Source organism: Passer domesticus, chromosome 7 (assembly GCF_036417665.1).
Source record: "Passer domesticus isolate bPasDom1 chromosome 7, bPasDom1.hap1, whole genome shotgun sequence".
Taxonomy (NCBI): domain Eukaryota; kingdom Metazoa; phylum Chordata; class Aves; order Passeriformes; family Passeridae; genus Passer; species Passer domesticus.
Genome location: NC_087480.1, coordinates 16,364,500 through 16,384,754, shown reverse-complemented (window position 1 = coordinate 16,384,754; position 20,255 = coordinate 16,364,500). Strand labels below are relative to the sequence as shown.

General features: G+C 49.0%; 1 protein-coding gene across 1 annotated transcript; it reads left to right on the top strand.

The window, feature by feature from the left end:
* The first annotated feature begins 7,631 nt into the window (after positions 1-7,631).
* LOC135304583 (transcription factor SOX-3-like) lies at positions 7,632-10,904 on the top strand. The gene has a single exon (XM_064427148.1). It carries the CDS (start codon positions 8,711-8,713, stop codon positions 10,085-10,087), a length of 1,377 nt encoding a protein of 458 aa, XP_064283218.1. The 5' UTR covers positions 7,632-8,710; the 3' UTR covers positions 10,088-10,904.
* Positions 10,905-20,255: the final 9,351 nt, after the last annotated feature.

Here is a 20,255-nt window from a genome sequence, read left to right as displayed (position 1 = left end):
ATAAAAATTGGAAAGCAGATACAGAAATATCTGCATTTGCACTGATTAAAATACAAAATTATGAATACCACCTATTTTCTTAACAACCTGCAACGGTTTTACAGCTCCAATTCAAATCAATCTATGGATGAAACAAGCTCTGTACAATGTATTTCTGCAAGCTAATCCCAACACTGGACATAGTTTAGACATACCTTGTTTGTGACAAGTTAAATCAAAGTGCAATATGAGAGTATTGTGAGATTACACCATTTTCCAAGGGGTTCTGGAGCTCTTTTTAAAATAGAAATGGAGCTTGTTGTTGATGGGCTGTTTTGCAAAAGTGGGAATGGGGTGAGCCAGGACAGAGGGAAAACAGGATAACAGGACAGTAGGAAAATGAAAACAAGCCATAAAGTGTATGGTGTCCCTTTTCTGGCTTCCCCTAAATGGTTTCTTTTGAAGCTTTTTCCCTGCATTCCCTTCCTCACTTCCTAACAGGACTCTTCAGGCAGCAGCCTCAGGACTGCATCCCAAAGGTTCTCTTTTCCCCCAGGATCCCCTCCCTGAGCTGCCTTCTGTTTGCTTCTGCCAGAACAAGGCTGGGCTTGGTGGGTTCTTCCCTCTTTTCTGTCACCCAGCTCGTCCTGTGACCCTGACACACACTGAGGTCACACGTCTCATCCACCTGGGGACACCTCACTGCTGCCCCACAGAGCAAGGAGCACCAGCTCCCAGTAATCACCCGGCTTGTGGTCCTGGTAGGAGCCGAGAAGGGAGTCCAGTGCCGTCAGAAAGGCTTGTTAACCCGGCAAAACTGGATTTGCCTCGGATTCTTTGCATGAAAAAATCTGTTGGGTGCACCAGCAGCAAGATCCACCGTGCCCCTCTCGATGCCCTTTGTGTAATTGGTACTTCTGTTAAAAAAAAAATAGCCTGGAAATACCTATTTTACAATTTTTACACCTATTTCACACCTATTTCACAAGTCCTTAATTTACGTAACGTTGCATAAATTCCTCCACTGCAAGTGCCTGCTGCACTTGCCCTACTAGGAGAGGAATTGTTGTCTACAGAGATAATTAAGTGCTGCACCACTGCAGGACAGGAATTTGAGTAGTTTTTGGGATACCTTGAAAACCAGGTAATTGATTTGATTGATTAGAGAAATAAAGGATGAGTGAATATCAATTTAAATGGTGCAGTTATTTGTGACCGTGTTCAGGTCAGTAATGGGTTTGTCCCGTGGAAACAGCCCATATAATAATTGCTTATTCCGTGAGCTCCATGTCCGTTATTTTATATCTATTGTATGTATCTATTGTTATTTTATATCTATCGCATGCATAGATGCATATGTTTGCTTTACAGAAAGCTGGGGAGCACATTTTGCCCTTATTTATCAGTGTGTTGGGGGAAAAACGAGCAGGAATGATTTTCAGGGCTAGAGGAGTCCCCTCATGACTGGCCACCTGCCCTGGAATGTTCAAAGTCCTCTCCCAGCTGCTGTGAGATGTGCGGGATCTTGGAGCCAAAACGGGTCCCACCCCTTCAGCACAGCCCCGCTCACACACTGCTCACTCTACTTTGCAAATTAGCTTCTCTATTTCTCTATTTTTCTGATCTACTCAAAGATCTCATTTCTCCGATACTTAAAGCAATTTCAGGTGCAACGCTCGGGTTCTGGGTGTGAGCTCAGTTTAGATTCACTTGTTCTGCATGCAGTTCCTTTCCAGGGGCTGAAGACACGATCAGGACTGAGAATTGGAGCAGCAGGACTGGGTTTTCCCAAGTTCTTAATCTCCTCAGGGATGCAGATCTTTATGTGGGTTTTGTGTTGTAAATCCCAGTCTCAACGACACTTGAGCCCTCATTTGCATGGAGGGAAGTTTTTCCCACTGGTTAGTTCGGGTGACTTTACTGAGACGAAATAATCTCAAATCAAATGACGTTGTAATTAAGATCTCAAAAAAAAAAAAGTTCCAATAAAAACTGAGGCAGAATTTTGCATTATTCATAATTTTCTAACTGCTCTCAAGCAGGGAGATTATTTCAAATACTGACATGAGTGACTCCACTCTGGGAGTTAGGAGATCATTCTTGACCAGATTAAACTATTTCTTTTATTCTTCTCTATATCAGGGCCAGGCAGGAGTGAAGAGAGATGCAGACACCAAATAGAAAGCTGTCATTTGTATTTCATACTAAAATCACTTCTAGGTAGAAAACAAACATGATTTAGGGTTTTGGACAGGGAAAAATAATTTTGCTTGAGCATTCACTTTTTCAGAGGTGAAAAGGATTTAAAGACACCTTATCACAGCAAAACCAATTTGTATTTATTTGATCAACTCTTTGAATTAAACATCTAACCTGATTTCTAAACAAATAATACAACAAGGAAGGAGACAGAAAGAAAAGTAAAGACAGAGGAGTGGGGAGAGGGAAAGGAGAAAGTATGAAAGTCACTTCATCCTGTTAAAAGATTAACAGGAAGGATGAAAAACAATGTATGTAGAATCTTTGTGATTTTATGGAATTTTTTAAAGACACGTCTATAGTCCAGCTGAGTTAATATGAGAACAGAACTTGTTTACAATAAAGCTTTGTGGTTATTATGTTTAAATCATTAGTGAAAGACTATTTCAATTGCAACATATTGATTGGATAAGAAATTATAATTTACTTGTTACACTTAATTATAAAAGTGTGGCTAGAGACAAATGGTAGAGGAAGAAAGGACTGTTTTTATGATTGTATCTCAGATTCACAAGAAGACTTGTATTATTTTTATATGCAGGACAATAATGTTCAAAAATGGGTTTTAAACTAAATAACTTGAGAGCTCATATTTGAAAGTTATTACACAGCAAGTTAATTTTATATTTTGAGAGTAGAAGTATTATTTCTAAAATAATAACGGGTTAAAAGTAATGTGGGGAGAACCTTCCTGAAGTAATCTCTCGGTCCCGAGTGTAATGAAAGAATTCAATTTAGTTCAGAACAATTGGGGTTAGTTTTTGACCGTAATCAAAAGACAGCAGAGTGTTATTCAGCACTTCATTTTCCTCAGGTTCTTCAGTCCTGTTTTGTTTTCTCTGCAGAAGGCACACAAGGATGAGATGTATGTGCAAAATGTAATTATTTGATGTGCAGTGGAAACATCCAGCTACCTAAGGTGAAGTTTCTCACGTTTCACCAGTTCCTTTACTGAACATAATCCACCCTGACTGACCTGGAGAATGCTATACTGGGCTGACTATTACAAAATATGTAATATTAGTTAACTGATTATAATAAAAACAAAAGGGAAACGGGAAAGCTGCCTGCCTGCCCTGTCTCGGGCTTTTTTTTGGTGCAACAGAGTTTATATTCCCCTCTGTGTTTTTCCACTTTCCTTATTTGAAATGAACAGCTGTAATTGAAAAGCAAGAAGCTCCATGGTTTATAGAAATAGGTGTTGTTAAGAGCCTTAGCCATCTAATTTTCTTCCTATTGCAGGGCAGGCTTCCTATTGTCTGTCCTTTAGAGCTAATTTCTTTTCTGATCAAAAGGCCCACATCATTGAAAAGGTAGTAATGACTATTCATTTGCTTGAAACCTCCATTCTGCAGCCTGCAAAGCTTTATTTAGAAACTGCTATTTCTTTCTAAAAGGAAAATCTCATTTGTGTCCTCTATAATGTCAATTAAAGTAGAATATATTTTAATTATATATCCTGGAGAGAAACCTTTCAGGATCTCAATTTGCTGTGCCAGTGATACAGGCTGTAGTTTGAAACAATATGTGCCTTCAAAACTGTGTGTCAGGGAGTAGGAATAAGGTGTGTTTTGATTTTAATTTGCCACTAATGAATAGTTTATTTGCAGCTAATTAGCAAGTTAGAGTTTTACAATTAATGTCCGATTTCTAATCCAGCTGCTAAAAAGGAGCACGGCCATGATTACCAGTAAATAAGGTGGTTATTGCATTGTGTAGAAAACGCCAGAGGAAAGATTCGCGAAGTTTTAAACGGGGAAAACAGAGATATTTGTGGGGTTTGTTCGGTTTGTTGGTTTGGGGTTTTTTTGTAACTCCGCTAAAGCCCAGCAACAAGTACGGGGGAGGGGGAGACTCCCGGCCGGGGAAGGGGTCGTGTCCCGCAGTGGGGCCGTGTCCCTGCAGAGGGGACAGCGGGGCCGTGTCCCGCAGAGGGGACAGCGGGGCCGTGTTCTGCTGTGGGGACAGTGGGGCCGTGTCCCGCAGTGGGGCCGTGTCCCGCAGTGGGGCCGTGTCCCTGCAGAGGGGACAGCGGGGCCGTGTCCCTGCAGAGGGGACAGCGGGGCCGTGTCCCGCAGAGGGGACAGCGGGGCTGCCCCTGCCGGGGGCGCTCGGGGCGGGGCGGGCAAGCGGAACTGAGGTGTGAGAACGATTGGGAGCGATGGAATCGTTCGGGTTGGAAAAGGCTCCTTGAGATCAGCGAGAGAAGCTGACACTGGCAGCCATCCCCGAGCGCCACATCCCCGCGGCTTTTGGGGGACGGCAGCTCCGGGCGAGCCGTGCTAGGGCTGGATGATTCTTTCAGGGGGCTCTGTACGCTCGGTGCTGTAACAGCGAGGGGAAGTTGCAGAAAGTTCCTGCCACTGGCTCGTCCACCGGGGCTGAGATCTCTGCCAGGCGCTGGGCAGCGGGGGTGGTCTTTTTAGCATCTATTCTCGGGCTCGTTTTTCTCTCGGTGGTTTTGCGGGAAAACACATGAGCTAAATCTCTGGTTTCCTCGGGGCTCCGCAGCGAGCCCTGGCGAGTTATCCCGTGCTGGTGGTCCCCTCCAGAACTCTGTTAATTGGTAACTCGGGGATGGAGAGGGTCCTTATTAGCAAACTGCCCCCCTCCGCATCCCTCCCCTCCCGCTGAAGGCAGCTCCGCGAGGCGATTGCCAGGAAGGGCTGTTTGTCAAAGGCTAATAAACAAATTCCTGGCGAACACCTGAATGAGCCAGGGCCAGGAACAACCCAATTAAAAAACGGGAGCTACTGGTTGTTTTTTTGTGGCGGTGGAAACAATCCGGGCTCGAAAAGGGTCTATTCAGAGGGCGCTCCGAGAGGTCTGTTTGCAGCCCTCTATTGTTGTCAGAAGCCAAATAAAAGTTCAGCTGGGGGGGCGGGGGGAGGGAAGTGATTAAAAAAAAAAAAAAAATCACCGCTGCCTCCTGAACGCGCTGGGAGGCTCAGTTCAAAGGGATCGAGCCACGACCAAACGACGCTGCCCGGGTTTACCCACGCACTCCAGATTTTTGTTCCTAAATGTTGCGATTTTTAATGATGTCACCAGAAGTAACCCTTGCTTGCCCGGACCGGGCAGCAGGGACAGCTGGAGGCTGCGGCACAGCTGCGATCTCCACGCGGCGAGGCGCTGGGGCAGCCACGGCAAGGAGCTGGAGCTCGTTTGTCACAACTAATGATTTTGTTGTCCCCCTCCCCGGGCAGGGAGGTCGCTCCAGCCGTGTCAGCCCCGCGGCGAGGGAGGCAGCAGCGTCGCGGACAATCTCGAGCTGTGTTTTGGCGTGACGGTTAAATGGAGAATAAAACAAAACAAAACAAAAAAAAAAATCTCCTAACGACCTTCAACCGCAGAACCGGCCTTAAATGGCCCATTTAGTAGCCACGTTAGCACGCTGAAAACTTCTGGGAGAGGATGTGAATGCCAGCCTGAAACAGGGATCATGTGAACTTTTATCTTAAGCATCGCTAAAAGGCTGGACATTTTCGGAGGATCAGCCTAGCGAGGGTCGTCAGGGTCCAAACGAAAGGGGCGCCCAGCTCCCTTGTCCGGGCAAATTTCGAGGAGGAGCCCTCGCTGATCTCGGTCGGGAATTAGGCTGGTGACCAAGGGGATGTTTTAGTAACAGGATTAGACGGGGCCGGGTTCGTACATAGAGTTATTCTTTAAAAGCCAGCGATCCTCCCTGACGCAGTTCCAAGATTCTCCCGAGCACTTTTGGAGCTGCAATTAACATATATTAATGGTTCTTTCCTATTAAGCGTTGATCTCGCAGAAGCCCCGGACAGACCCTTTCAAAGGGCCCTTTTCAACGCGGCGTCTCTCTCGCGTTCAAGTTGGGTTGTGCTGTAAACTCCTTATCTCGCTCCTTTGTCACCCAAATAAATAAATAGCAATAATAAAAGGCTCCTCAGCCTTTGACAACTGTATTTACACGACCTCAAGTGTTCTCCCGACCCCCAGCAGACACACGGGGCTTCCCTCGTAGTGAATTTAAGAAAATGGCTCCAGGCATCAAATTTATTGTGCCGGGCTGGGTCCCCTCCTGCTCTCTGCCCCTTCCCCGAGTCCCGGCAGCTCCGCAGGCTCCGTCCCCGCTCCCGGGGAGCTGCGGAGGCTGGAATTTGCTGCCAAGGGGGTGGCGGGACCGGGTCTCACTGCAGGTAACTCTGGGGACAGCAGCTGCTCCAGCGGGCTCGCCTCGTTCCTCCTGCTCCCCACGCCGCATCACCGGCGGTTGCAGGGCAGGGACAAGCAAGGACAGAGCGACAGCCGCTCGCAGGTGCGGGGTGGCTGCGGGAAGGGGCTCTGGTGGCGACCTGCGAGCGGTGACAGCCCCGGGCTCCCCAAATCGCACCTAGCGCTCGCACACACAGCACCCCGCCCGGGGGGGGGTCCTGTTCCACCTTCTGGAAATAGCAATCAGCCGGAATTTGAAGTTTTCCTCAGAACATGTGCGGTGTGGGGAGCCAAGGGCAGCGGGGACGTTACAGGGACCTGTGAAGTCTGGAAGTCCATCGGTCTGTACTTATATTTTTATTCAGTCAGGTTCAGTTCTTCTACAAGATTAGCGTTCAAGAGAAATGTATTGGTTTGAAATAATAAGGATGGACTTGAAAAATGTTGAAGAGCTTGGCTTTTAGAGGAAAAAATGTCTAATTTGAGACTCAGGCAGTTCAAAGACGAATTGAAAGACAGAGTCCGAAACTTAGCATTACAATATTTATTTAAGCATTAACGGAACCACTATTCAGGGTGCTATTCAGGGGGGTTTCAGCACGTCCTCCAATTCTCCATGCAGCCCAATTTTTCGTTGCATGCCAGCGTGTCCAGTCCCTCCAACAAACGCTCATATAAAGAAATATCAAAGCATTGTCAGGATACACATCAGTCCGATTTCCTGCCAACCGGGCAGATCTTAAACCTCGGCTGGAGGAGCCAAAATATATTGAGGGTTAGAAGTTAATCTCGACTGGCTGAAACTTTTCCAATATATTGCAAAAGTTACCCGCGAACCGCTCCCGCCTGGAACAACCTTTCCCGTTGTCACCCTGTCCCCTCGGGTGCCAAATTTTGACTTTGCTCAATACCCCAGCAGCAAACCAAGCAAAACCCAAAGCTGACTGCATTATAGCCGGTGGCAAGCGGGATTTATTTTCCCTTCGACGCTGTACAACAGATCATTTTGTCAAAAAGAAATCCGTACAAAACGAGCGAGACCTTCAACTGCTGAATCCCAGCAGCGCTCAGATCGGCTCCCTTCAATCCCCTCCACTCCTCCGCGCTGTTTCCAGGCTCCCTCCGGTGCCCGTGCGGGCTGCAGCGGGGCCGGGAGCTCCTCATCCCCGCCCTGCCCTGGCGGTTCCCCCTTCCCGGACCGATTACCGTCCTTACACTCGCGGTCTTGCCTTTGGGGCGAGCCCGGTGCCCGCCGAGCCGGGGAGCTGCGGCGGCAGCATCGCCCCTCGCCGGGCGGCCCGGGACGGGACGGGAGGCTCAGACACGTCCGCACCTCAAGGCCCCTGACCCTCCCCGGCGCCCCACACGCCCCTGGGGGAGTTTGCTCACAGCCAGAGCGGCGATGCTGTGCATCCTCCGGCAGCGAGGCTTCCCCCGAGCAGCCCGCGGCTCGCTTTGCCTCTCCTGCCCCAGCGCTCCGGAGCAGCCCGGCTTCTCCAGACGGAGCTGGAGCGGGGGCTGCGGGAGGATGAGGAAGGCAGGGATGGGCCAGCCCAGCCCGCCCTGGTCTCCGGCGGAGCGCTGTGCCCGCGGTGCTCCCAGCGAGCTGCCGGCCCTGTCCGTGCAGGTGCGGTGTCCGTGCCTCTGGCGAAGGAAGGGAAGGAGGGGTAAAGGAGGGGAGGGACGGACAGGGAGGACGGTGATTGACAGCTCAAGTGGGCGCCGCTCCACTCACATATCCGCCGCCAAAGTTTTCTTTCACGCGGAGGGAACTTTCTGTTGCCATGAAACTCCGGGGATTCACAAGCGCCGTCCCCTCTACCCCCCCCTCCCCTCTTTTGGGGCAGCCGAGTGGAAAAGCCCAAGTGGCAGCGGGGCTGGTGCAGGTGGGGATGGCCGAGAGTGCCCGGCCGGCAGCCACCATCCCAACCCCGCGGGCAGCCCCTCTCCCGGCCACGGCCGTGCCCGATCCGAGCACGGCAATACAGATTCTCCCCCGGGCGACAGCTCAGGAGTGCAAGAGTTTAGCCCGTCCATCCTTCCCCCTTTATCCGCTCCGGTGCGGTGAGGTGCGGGCTCACTGGGTCTGCGGGCAGCCTTCCCGAGCCTGGCCCGGCACCGTGCATCCTCCCGGGATCCCCAAACCCCTTTGTGCCCGGCAGCCGCGCAGCTCCAGCTCGCAGCGCTGCGCTCCGCCCCGCTCCTCCTCCCGCGGCCCCCCGAGGGCAGCCCCGGCCCAGCCGCAGCTGCGGAGCCGCTCTGCCCGGGGGCAGGTGCGGGCCCGGGGCTGTGGATGCGGCGGGAGGGGCGCGGCCCCGCGGTATCCCATTCCCGGCCCGGCACGGCTCGGCTCGGCTCGGTCCGCCCCCGGCCGGTCCGTTCCCGGCGCGGGGCTGTCGGGAGCCGCTCGCTGATTGGCCGCCGCCCCCTCATTTATAGCCCGTCAATCACGGACCCCCCGAGCCGAGCGCGCATCGCCCGCAGCCGCCCGCGGGAGCCGCTCCGCACAGCGCAGCTCCGGCACCTCGGGGAGCGGCGCTTCTGCCAGCACCTAAACTTCCTCCTTCCCTCGTGGCAGCCGCCCAGACAGGTTCTTTTTCTTCTTTTTTTTTTTGGTTTGTTTGTTTCTTTTTCTTTTTTTTTTTTGAACTTCCTCTCCTCGCTCGGTGCCCGCCTGCCCGCCGCCCTGGCGCACCTTTTACCGGCCCCGGCCATGTACAGCATGCTGGAGACGGAGATCAAGGCGCCGCAGCCCACGCCGGGCAGCACCGGGGGCAACCCCGCTCCGGGGAGCACCGGCAAAGGCGGCGGAGGCGGCGGGGCCGGCAGCGGAGCGGGAGCGGGCTCGGACCAGGACCGGGTGAAGCGCCCCATGAACGCCTTCATGGTGTGGTCGCGCGGGCAGCGGCGGAAGATGGCCCAGGAGAACCCCAAGATGCACAACTCGGAGATCAGCAAGCGCCTCGGCGCCGACTGGAAGCTGCTGAGCGACGCCGAGAAGCGGCCCTTCATCGACGAGGCCAAGCGGCTGCGGGCCGTGCACATGAAGGAGTATCCGGATTACAAATACCGGCCCCGGAGAAAGACCAAGACCTTGCTGAAGAAGGACAAATACTCGCTGCCCGGTAACCTGCTGGCCCCGGGCGGGGGCAGCGCGGTGAGCAGCCCCGTCGGGGTGGGGCAGAGGATTGACACTTATGCCCACATGAACGGCTGGACCAACGGGGCTTACTCGCTGATGCAAGACCAGCTGGGCTACAGCCAGCACCCGGGCATGAACAGCCCGCAGCTGCAGCAGATGCACCGCTACGACATGACGGGCCTGCAGTACAGCCCCATGATGTCCACGGCCCAGACCTACATGAACGCCGCCTCTACCTACAGCATGTCCCCCGCCGCCTACGGCCAGCAGCCCTCCACGGCCATGAGCCTGGGCTCCATGGGCTCCGTGGTGAAATCCGAGCCCAGCTCGCCGCCTCCGGCCATCACTTCCCACTCGCAGAGGGCCTGCCTGGGAGACCTGCGGGATATGATCAGCATGTACCTGCCCCCCGGCGGGGATGCCACAGACCCTTCGGCCCTGCAGGGCAGCAGGTTACACAGCGTGCACCAGCACTACCAGAGTGCCGGGACTGCCGTCAATGGTACCGTACCACTAACTCACATATAAACTTGGCTGCGCCGGACGGCTCGCCGTCCTCATCCCTAACCCCACCACCGCTCCCTGACTGCACCGGGACGTTCGGCAGTGTTGCTCCGCTTAGCAGACTTAATACTAACTCCGGAGAAATTTTAAAAAGGAAATCCGTTAGTTGTGTCCTTTTTTTTTTCTTTTTTCTTTTTTTTTTTTTCAAGAAATATTTGAGCACGTTGTTATTTTAATAGAGCACAACTCCTGCCTCCTAGAAGCCGCTGTGAAGTTTTCAAACCACGGCAACTCCTTTCCTGGTTTCGGCTAGGTTGGGCACTGTTTTGTTGGCTTAAAAGTTTTTTTAAAAAATCTTGCATCTTCCAGTTTGATTTCTAGCGTTGCAATGACATAAAAACCGCGGGCATTTGTTTTTAAACTTGGTTGTTCACATAATCGCTGTGGTTTATTAAGTGTTTTGTTATCGACCCTCGCTTGGTTTCCATCCGCAATCTGTAGCTTCCACGACTTTTGAATTTTGGGATTTTATTCCTTGAAAAGGGGGAGGTGGGAGAGAGCAGAGCTGTGCGGGTCGCAAACGCGTTTCTTTTTATTTATAGTAAGTTGTATGTCTTGGTTTTTCTTAAGCTGTAAACTTATGTAAATGGGTTTGTGAATTTTACTGTGAAACATGTTTTTGACATATCGGATAAAAACGTTTTAGTTTTGTTACCGGATTCCTTCCAAAAAAAAAAAACCCAAAAAAAACACCCCTCATCGAAACACTCTTCCCTGTTCCTATTCCTCGTTTGCTTCCTTCTTCCGAACGAAGAGAGATCAATAAATTTTCTATCAGGCACGTCGGCGGTGTGCGGGCGCTTTGTGCGGGTCGGCTGCGGGAGCGCGGAGCGGGGCCGGGCGCGTCCCGGAGCTCCCCGCAGGCAGCACCGCGGCCCCGCCCGGAGCTGCCGGCGCTTTTCTGCTGCGCTTCTCCGCCTGCCGAGCCGGGCTGTGTTCTGGGGGGCGGGAGAGGGAGAACGTGCTCCCTGGATTTGGTTTTCTATCCAAAGGAAGCGGGAGCCGGGCCGGGAAGCGTCGCTGCCGGGCTGGCGCTCTGCGAGCCGCGGCCACTTGTTGCCTCTCCGCCTTCCTTCTCTGGGCCGCCGGGGATTACGGCTCCGCCTCGGCTTGTTGTGCTTTTTATTTCCTTTTTTTTTTCTTTTTTTCTTTTTTTTTTTTTTTTTTTTTTTGTCAGGAGGATTTGCCTAGATACGCCAGGTCATCTGAAATATTTACAAAGGTAAAACCCGTTGGGGAACTCTTAATTAGACTCCATTAAAAATGAATGGTTACAGGAGTCCCCAGAGGGAATAAATAATTCAATCTTTTCAGTATGTTTGACGAGTGTTTAGAGTCTGGACAACTTTTCATTCCTTTTTTTTTTTCCCTTTTAATGTGTTTTTTAGGTGGTTTATTTTTAGGGATGTGTTCTGCTCGTGGCTGCGCTGCGGAACAGCCCCCGCGGAGCCCCGGGCGGCCGGCGGAGCTGAGCCTCGCTTCTCCCTGCCTCGGAGCCCCGTTCCGCCCGGGTCCCCACGTGTGTCCCCGGCTCCTGGGCAGGGCCCTGGCTCCGAGCTCTCCGCAGCGCATCCCCGCTCCGAGCATCGCCTGCTCCCGCTGCCCCTCCGCTGCTCGCCTTGGGACGGGAGCACGGGGACTGCCCTGTCACCCCTTACCGACAGCGGTTTGGGGACACTTTGTGCCCCTTGGCTGCCCGGGGCGGTCGCATCCGCGCTCCTTCCCCGCCACTTCCCTCCGCTCTGCAGCGGGGATGCCCCGGCAGCGCTCCTGCCTTCACCAAGCACGGCCGGGCTCGGGCAGGGCTTTCCGCGGGCTCTCCCAGGGGCGAGGATGCTCTGCAAACCCCCAGAGCCCCTCTGGCCGGCGGGGTGCCCGGCTCCTGGCCCCGGGAAGGGGCTGCCCCGGGCCCCGCTCGCTGCCCCGGCTCCGGTCAGGGCGGCACAGCCCGGGCACCGCCGCCGATCCCGGGACAGCCTCGGGGATCACCCGGTGGATGGGAGCCCAGCGTGTTTCACACCCACAGCTCCATTCTGCCGTAGGATCTCTGGTGAAATCTGGCAAACCTGTGGCGCTGCTTTTGCCTGTTCGTGCTGCTGTCCTGCAGGTAGGAGCAGGAGAGTGGAGTAGCTGGTACCATGACCTACTAACCCTCGGGGAGAAGCAGATCCATGAAAAACCTGGAGGTCTGAGAGAAGGTGGTAGCTCAGTGGGGTTAGTAGAGTACAGGATATAGGCAGGGCAGCAGCAGGACCGATTTCATCTCAATGGAGTCAAATTGTTCCCCAGTGCTCCCCAGAGCTGGCAGTGCCAGGTCTCAGTGGGGAAGAGTAAATTCCCGTTCCCTGAAACAATCCTCACTCCACCTTCCCAGGCAGGTGTGCAGGTGCAGGTCAGACAAAAGCCAGGGCTCCTGAGCAGGTGAGCAGCTCCCAGCACTGGAATTGTACTTGGTATCTTCAGAGTCAAACTGCAGCTGCATCATTATAAATAGTTGTTCTTTGCATCTGTGTTTTGTGGAAGGGGATTCTCTGCCATGAAAGGGGAGAAACGCTGTTAATTCATAGTTTGTACTATTTTTTAAGCTCAAGTTATCCTTGTTTGACCTAAGTCGGGGCCAAAGGAAGAGTCTGAGCAAGTTCCTGAGGGGTCACAGAGAAATGTCCCTGCCTTGTTCTCTCTGGAAGCTCCTGTGAGTGGTTTGGCTTAGGGCTGCTTTTCCTGATTTACTGGTTTTGAGATGTCCAGGTAAAATTCCCAATGCAGTTCTCAGCTTCCTGAGGCTAATCTTTATCCCAAAGTTCAGAAGCTGTGGTCAGAGCTTGTGGGGAGGTTCTGAGCAGCTGCACCCAGTGGGCTGGGAGAGGCCCATGGAACCCAGCCTTGCACATTAGTACAAATACAGATACAGCCTCTTCTTCCTTCAACACAGGAGTGTTTTTAATAGAGAGTCAACAGGATAGAGGGAGACATTGCCTGAAAGACAACTTTTTTTTTTTTCTTCCCAAAGAGCAGCTACATCCTTTGCTTGGGTGCAGGAGATTTTCCTCCTGAACAAATGCAGAAATATGTTCTCTTTAGATCTGATGAAGGTTTGTTTTGCTTGTGCTGAATTCCATTTTTAAATTTGCAGGGTATCTGGCCCTTGACACCCCTGCTGCATGCATGCAAGCATTAAATCCAAATGCCTTTTCAGCTCTGCCCAGGCAGAGTTCCTTCCCCTGCTGGTGTGGGAGAGCTCAGAATGGAGCCATTAACATTCACAGGTAAAGTTCCAAACTTTAGGTGCTGGGTTGTTGTATTTGCACCATCAGCAGCAGCTCTTTGCAGTTAAAACAACTCCAGCCTTATTCTACAACATCCAGGATAAGTGTAAGTGCACCCTTTATCTTTGGAGTGACAGAGCACTGCTTCTGAAGAGGTAATGCTGGCATTAAAGTGTAATGACAATATTTAGACTTTTGTTTTATCGTATTTTTGAGGGGAAGATAACACTTGGTGCTATTGGTTTGTCAAAACCCCGTGTATTGGGTTACATTTTCATGGGTCCTTCCTATGCCAAAGAGCTTCAGAGCTAATTTATTGCAACAGAAGTTGGTAAGTTAAAATACTTCAAATTTTTGAAACAGTGAGTAAAGTATAATAATTAGCAGAGGAAACTGACTGTGGGTATTTTAATATTTTAAGGATATACATTAAACTGCATGCTTTTTTATTTCTACTATTTCTTTGCTACAAGAAAAGAAGACTAAATTCAGGAAAAGCATTAGCATAGACTCTTTGTGAAAACATTCATAAATTATCTTTTTAGCTGTCCCATATCAAACGTGGGACTAAGAAAAATACTTCTCAAGAGCATTATTAGGAAGATAGGAACTTGTCTAACTCTCCTCCAGTGTTAAGGGAAAGGATGATTTCTCAGGAATGAGCACACCTGAAATCTGAAGCTGGGTGATGCTCAGGGCTGGAATGTTGCTGCTGTTCTCAGTGCCTGCAGAAGTGAGGTGCTTGATATGGCTTCTTTTCCACTTACACAGACCTTGAGCCCGGATTTCCTACAGCCATATCCAGTTTATTCACATGCTGTAGATTCAGATTATTTCTATTATAAATTCCATCACTAAATTCTGACAAAACACTGAAATAACAAAGACAAAAAATTTGAATCCATTTCTTTTATGATTTCTCAGTGATGGTGTGGATAGCCATCGTTGTAGATGTGTTTGCATGGGGTAATTTAGTGGTTAATTCAGGTTTCCAGAATAGTTATCCACATACTTCCCTATGACAACTTTTAATTGATGCCACTGGATGAGGCAATCAGTGAAACACAGTGACTTTTTCCCAACAGAATGTCCTCAGGATGAGGAATTAATTATTCTTTGCTGCAAATACCTTTCACAGCCAAATTTTTTGTTTTGCTAGTCAAGCAAACAGGATTTTAGGTTTGCTTCTTCCAAAGCCATCCTCAGAAGCTTAGTATCCCTATTAAACCTCAGTTTCCCAGCTTCTAAAATATCTGTACTTCATTAGTGCAGCAGGGGAGATTGCAAAGCACGTGAGCAAACATAAGAGAGAGCAAGAGAACTGGGAGAGGTCACAGCACATCCATAAAAAGATGTATTTATACCTTCTCCATGATAAAAAAAAAATTGTGTACCACAGTGTTGTGCTCAGGATGCTCATATTTATTGTTCAACTATAATATATTTATATTTATTCATGAATACATCAAATATAGACTAATCAATCAGAGTATGGTTTGGCCTGGTTTGAAAATATTTGTGCTGATGTCAGAGAAATCTCTGATTCAAGCCCACATGAGGGAGAAGTTATGGGGTTTTAACACATCCCGTGGATCCTGTGGAAAAATCTGCACTTTTTTCCATGCTTTGGCCATCCCACGCTGGGGGATTGGTGCAAACTCCCCTCGGCTGATGGGCTGAGGTGTGAAACACCAACTCCTGCATAAACCCGGCTGCCTCCGAGGAAATGCAAAGCGAGCCCCATCCCGGGTGGATATTCCACGTGCCCCAGGCCCAGGGAGCCAGGCATCCCTGGGGAACAGCTTAGCCATAAGAGGGAAATTAAGCAACGCTCAAAACTTGTGAGCTGCTGTCATTTGTCTCTTCTGCAGCTTCTGATTGAGATTCTGGCCTCGGTGAGCTCTTCCCTTTGTCTCTGAGGAGAATATTATGCATCTTTTCTATGCAGGCCATAGGAAATAGTAGAGCAGTGATTGCACCGAGCCTTCAGGATTTCCCCTTTGTACAAGACTCAGCTTATTCATTTCATGCATCATTCACAGCTTGCTGTGCTGATTTCAAAAATTCTATACATCCACTCAAAGGGGAGAGACACAAAGGGGAGAGACAGAGCGTGGTGCTGGACGTGCCTGAGGTGCAGGTAACGACTGCTCCCCGTTCCATTTGCAGGGCAAGAGATCTTGAAAGTCAATGGGAACTTTGCCCATTCAGAGTTCAGGATAAGACACTTGGCATTGATTTCACTTTCATTGTACTGCGCTGCCAAGGCAGAGAAGCTTCTCTTCCACAAGGTTAAGGAAAGATATTTTAATCCAAGTAATTCTTTTTTCTCTCTTTTATTTTTCCCTCCCCCTCCCTTTTTTTCCTTTTTTTTTCCCTTTCGATTCACTGGGCAGTTTTGCTTTTACAGCCTGTAAACAGCAAGCGTCATAGTAGGAATTCCTTTAAAAAAGCAAGTTATACTTTCATAATTAAGCAAAAACTTCCTTTCCTTTAAACCTGAGTCTATTAAACAGGTGAACATTTGTGAAACAGGTGTGAATTTTTTATGAGCATACCAGAGCTGGGATAGTAACTGAATTCAGTGTCATGGCCCTAAAGTAAGAGGAAGTAAAGGAGCTGAATATGCAGACTGGCAAACATTTGAACCGAGGCAATTCTGTGCAGTTTTCCAGGCATTCAGCAGGGCTGTGTGAGTGGCTCAGGAAGGATTAGCCCTGCCTGTGTTCTCTGTCCACTGAAGTTTCCCTGACTTGGATGATGTCGTGCAGAGCATGGAATATTGTAATAAGCTTTGTTTATACTGTACCAAAGTAAGGAGATAACTCCTTGAAAGTACTTTGCTTCCTTCTGCAATAACTCTTCTGCTCTTCTCTCTACATTTCAGACCCTACTTGTATCAATTCTAGCCAAGAACAAATGCTTTGATTTGGAAGTCTTGTGTAAGCAGGGAGGAATAACTTTGGATTAATTGTTTAAAGCAATAAGGAATCTTTTGGTGTTCTTTTGTTTAGGCAGCAGAAAAAAAGACTATTGAAGAGTTTCAGCTGTGGTGGCATGGGCAGATCTGGAGGTTCTGGAGTAGGAAACAGGGCTGTTTTGGCCTCTAGCACAGGGCTGTCCATCTGTGCCCTGGAGTTATTTTGTTTTCAGTGACTGACAGGCCAGTTCATGACAGGACAAGGCTTGTGAGCTGCACAGAGAAGCACTGAGCTGCCAAAATCTGGCACATCCTTTGGACTTCCTGTCACATGAAACTTTTCCCACAGTCGTTTCCTTTTCAATTATTCAAGAGAGGACTAGAATTTAGGCCAGCCTAAATTCTGAACAAGTATTTGATGAGGTTTTGCAGTCCTGTGCCTGGGCTGGGGTTCTGCTTGGCTGCACCTCCCTTCTCCATCCTGCCAAGGTTCAGAAGCTGGCTGTGAACACAACTTCCACACCCAGAGAGGACTGACCATTCATTCACCCCTTTTTTTGGAGTGAAATAATTTTCACTGGACTGTCTCCATGCCAGCCTGGGGAAAGAGCCCAGGGTATGTTTTGATGCACACAACCTCAATAAAACTCATTTCTCCTCACACTGAGGTTCCACCCCTTCCTTCCAAGCAGAACTTCTTATCCCTAGCTTCTATAAAATTAAAGTTTCTCACAGCTTCATGCCAGAATTTTGTTGTTGCTGACAAGTTATGAGGATATTGCCAGAGTTGGGTGCTGTACCCTGCTCAGGTAGGACTGCAAGGAAAGGGAGGAAGGAGGAATAAACAGAAATACTCTCCAGGAGTGAGGTTACAAAGGCACTGGCAGACTTCTGGTGCTTGATCTGCTTCATCTTCAGTGCAAAGTAGGCAGATGTGCAGCAAATGTGCTTTAGTTTGTATCTATTTACTGGCACACATCGTTAAGTGAAGCCAGAGATTCTGTACCAGGGTGGGAGCAGAGGAAGGACACTGTGATGCTGAAATAAGCACAAATGTGCTGTCTAAAGTGCTGTGTGGTCACAGCACCAAATTCTCTGTTTGATCTGTGACAAGGAGGTGGCTGAATGTGGATGAGAAGCAGCCCACGGGGTCACCTCCTTGGTGGATTTCCAAAAGGTGATGCCTGAGCTTGCTGTCAACCCACAGAATTCCCTCCTAAAAAACCACTGTCAGCCATAGGTTTTGAGGCTGGCTTGCCCACACAAGGACTGGGGAGAGAAAAAGCAAGCAGAGTAGACCTTTTTAGTCAGGGAGATAAAAAAAATAATTTAAAAAGTCAGGGTTCTAAGAGGTCTGAGCAGCTCAGGTGTGAGGGAGAGGATTTGGGTTTACCTTGCCCACTTAATGAGAAAAAAACCCAAAAAACCAAATCCACTTGCAAATGGGGGCAGGTGACTTAGATACACTGCATCACAAAGTTTATTATAAAGATAACCCTCGAGCACTTTTAGGCTGGGAGCTTTTCAGGGAACAAGACTGGTTTTCCTCAGCTTGTGAAGTTTTGGGTGTGATTTTGATGCTCACATTCATATATCCAAGCAGGTTTAACCCCAGTTTGTGCCTGCCTTAATTCCAGCCCAAAGGGAAGTGTGGGAAAGCAAACAGTAACCCCCAGCATGGGAGGTGAGTGAAAGCTGTGGCTCTGTGAGATGCTTTGTTCCAGCTAAACTGAGACCCTCTGCTCCCCTTTGAAGCCAGCCCATGAGCTGCACTGGTGCATGGGGAAAGGGGGACTGGGGACAGGGCAGCAGCTTCAAATCACGCTTTTATGGTTTAATCATAAATATTGGCCCGCTCCAGGCATGGGAATCAGGTGTAGAAAATGGCATTGTGATAAATAGCACCAAGAGGGGTTTTTCTGAGCCCATTTAATAAAGGGGCAAGATGTAAAAAAGGAGGATGATACACCTAATGGAGATGGAACTGGAAAGTCCAAAGGGAATGGGATGAAAGGAGTTTATCACCTTGAAACGTGTATGTTTCACTTCTGAGGATTACTTAAAACTGTGAAGGAAACAATGCAATGTTATTTTGTATTGAAAATAATCTCCATTTTCTGTGTCTCATTGTTACTTTTTCAACATGCACAATGTGGCCAGAATCTTATCCTTACCTTGAAGTGTGAGCACAACAGAAAAAGCAGTTGTAGCTAATGAATGAGCAGGGACAATGGAGATCTACTGGCATTTGTCCCTAAAATCTCTGTGTGAAGGGGAGGATGGATGGGGGAGCTTTGAGAGGGAGCTAGCCCAGATCTGCTGAATTTCGATGAGGATTTTTCTAGTTTGTCTCCCATTCTGGTTGGCTGCATTATTATTTATCTCATCACTCAAATTGTGGTAGGTGCTGCTTGCCTTGGAGTATGAATAACAAAGCTGTTGGGCTCGGTAGAGTTCACTTATGCAGTAGGAGAGAATAATTCTCTCTTCCCCAGGAACTGCTGGGTAAAATTTAATAATCTTGGCTGTGCCTTGGTTTAGGGTAAAAGATCATAAGGGTTCCCTCTGACCTTAAAGTACAGAAGTACTTAAAAATATCCAGGTGCAGTCAATGAATTCCTCCTACATTCCCTTGTATCCCTGCAATAACTTTTCCTGAACATAGGCCATAAAAACTAGTTTAATAATTGTTGGATCAAGTAATAGAGAAAAAAAAATGTATCCCATCAGGTCTGCATGTTATCCCTCATCTGATGCTGCCATTTAATAGCATTGTTCATATTCACTGTTAGACTGAGTCTGGAGAGGGAATTTAGTAATGGCTTTCCGGTAAAATTTGACTAATCCTAAAATAACATTTTCACCTGAGACACCTGTCTGAGCAAGTTCTCCTTCTCTGGGCCAGTGAACTCATCTTCAGGCTGGAGTATTTGTAGGATCAGCTGCTAAATGTTTGGCAGCATTTCTGTTTCAGTGCCATGAAGTACCCTCAACATTTGGAGGCTCTGAGGTAAGAGGGCAAGAGAAGAGAAGAGAAAGCTCCCTGGTTCTGAGGGTTCTCCTGACTGAGTATTGCAGGACTAGCTGGGTCACTTTATTGCCAGCAGGCAGGAAAAGGGGTTTTATCATGAAAATTTAGATCATCTATAAATACCCAGGCACATCTGAGATGATGGGGACCTGTGGGTTTCTGTCCTTGCTGGCAGGGAGAGAAGGCAGCAGATTTCACAATCCATGAATCATTTGTCATTTGCTCTTAAGGGATCTCCCAATTGTCCTGGCTGTGGCAGAGACACTGCACAGATGTACAGGAGGGATCTGAGCTTTTTAATGAAGGAAAATTAATCAGGGAAAGGGAAGGTGAGCAGGATGTAGATGCAGTTTTCCCAGGTGTGTGTCTGGACCAGCTTGTCACCCACATGGAGCAGGTGGAGAAAATTGAGACCTCAGTTTAAAAAAAGTCACTTAAGAGGTCTAAAAGACATTCTAAAGACACATTTAAAGAGGTGGGTGCAAAGGTGTGTGTATGAAGGACTGTGGGATGACCACTGAAGGGAGTCAGAAGTCTGCATAATGCCTGAAGGATGCAAAAAGTAAAACTCGTTCTGCTGGTGGTGGCCTGTGACACAACCAGGAAAAATGGGAGGATTTAATGCCAGTGAAATAAAAGGCAGATGTGCAATGCTCTCTCCAGGTGTTTAAGCAGGACTGGATAAAACATCTGTGAGCTGTAGAGGAGAATTCTGTGTTGGAAGAAGGGGAGATCAGTGTTTCCTGGCTGTCCTTCACATTCATTTGTAAAAGAATTTATTTTCTGTGACTGAAACATCCCTGAACTGGTGTGTTCCTCATTGTCTTGGAATCCTGGGAGTGCTACACTAAGAGAGAACTTGTAATTTTGTGGTGATTTTTAATTTTGGGTGGTTATTTTTTCCTCCTGTGAGAT

What these genes read in the sequence shown, in the direction of transcription:
- LOC135304583 (XM_064427148.1), top strand. Translation starts at nt 8,711, where the DNA reads ATGCGGCGGGAGGGGCGCGGCCCCGCGGTATCCCATTCCCGGCCCGGC.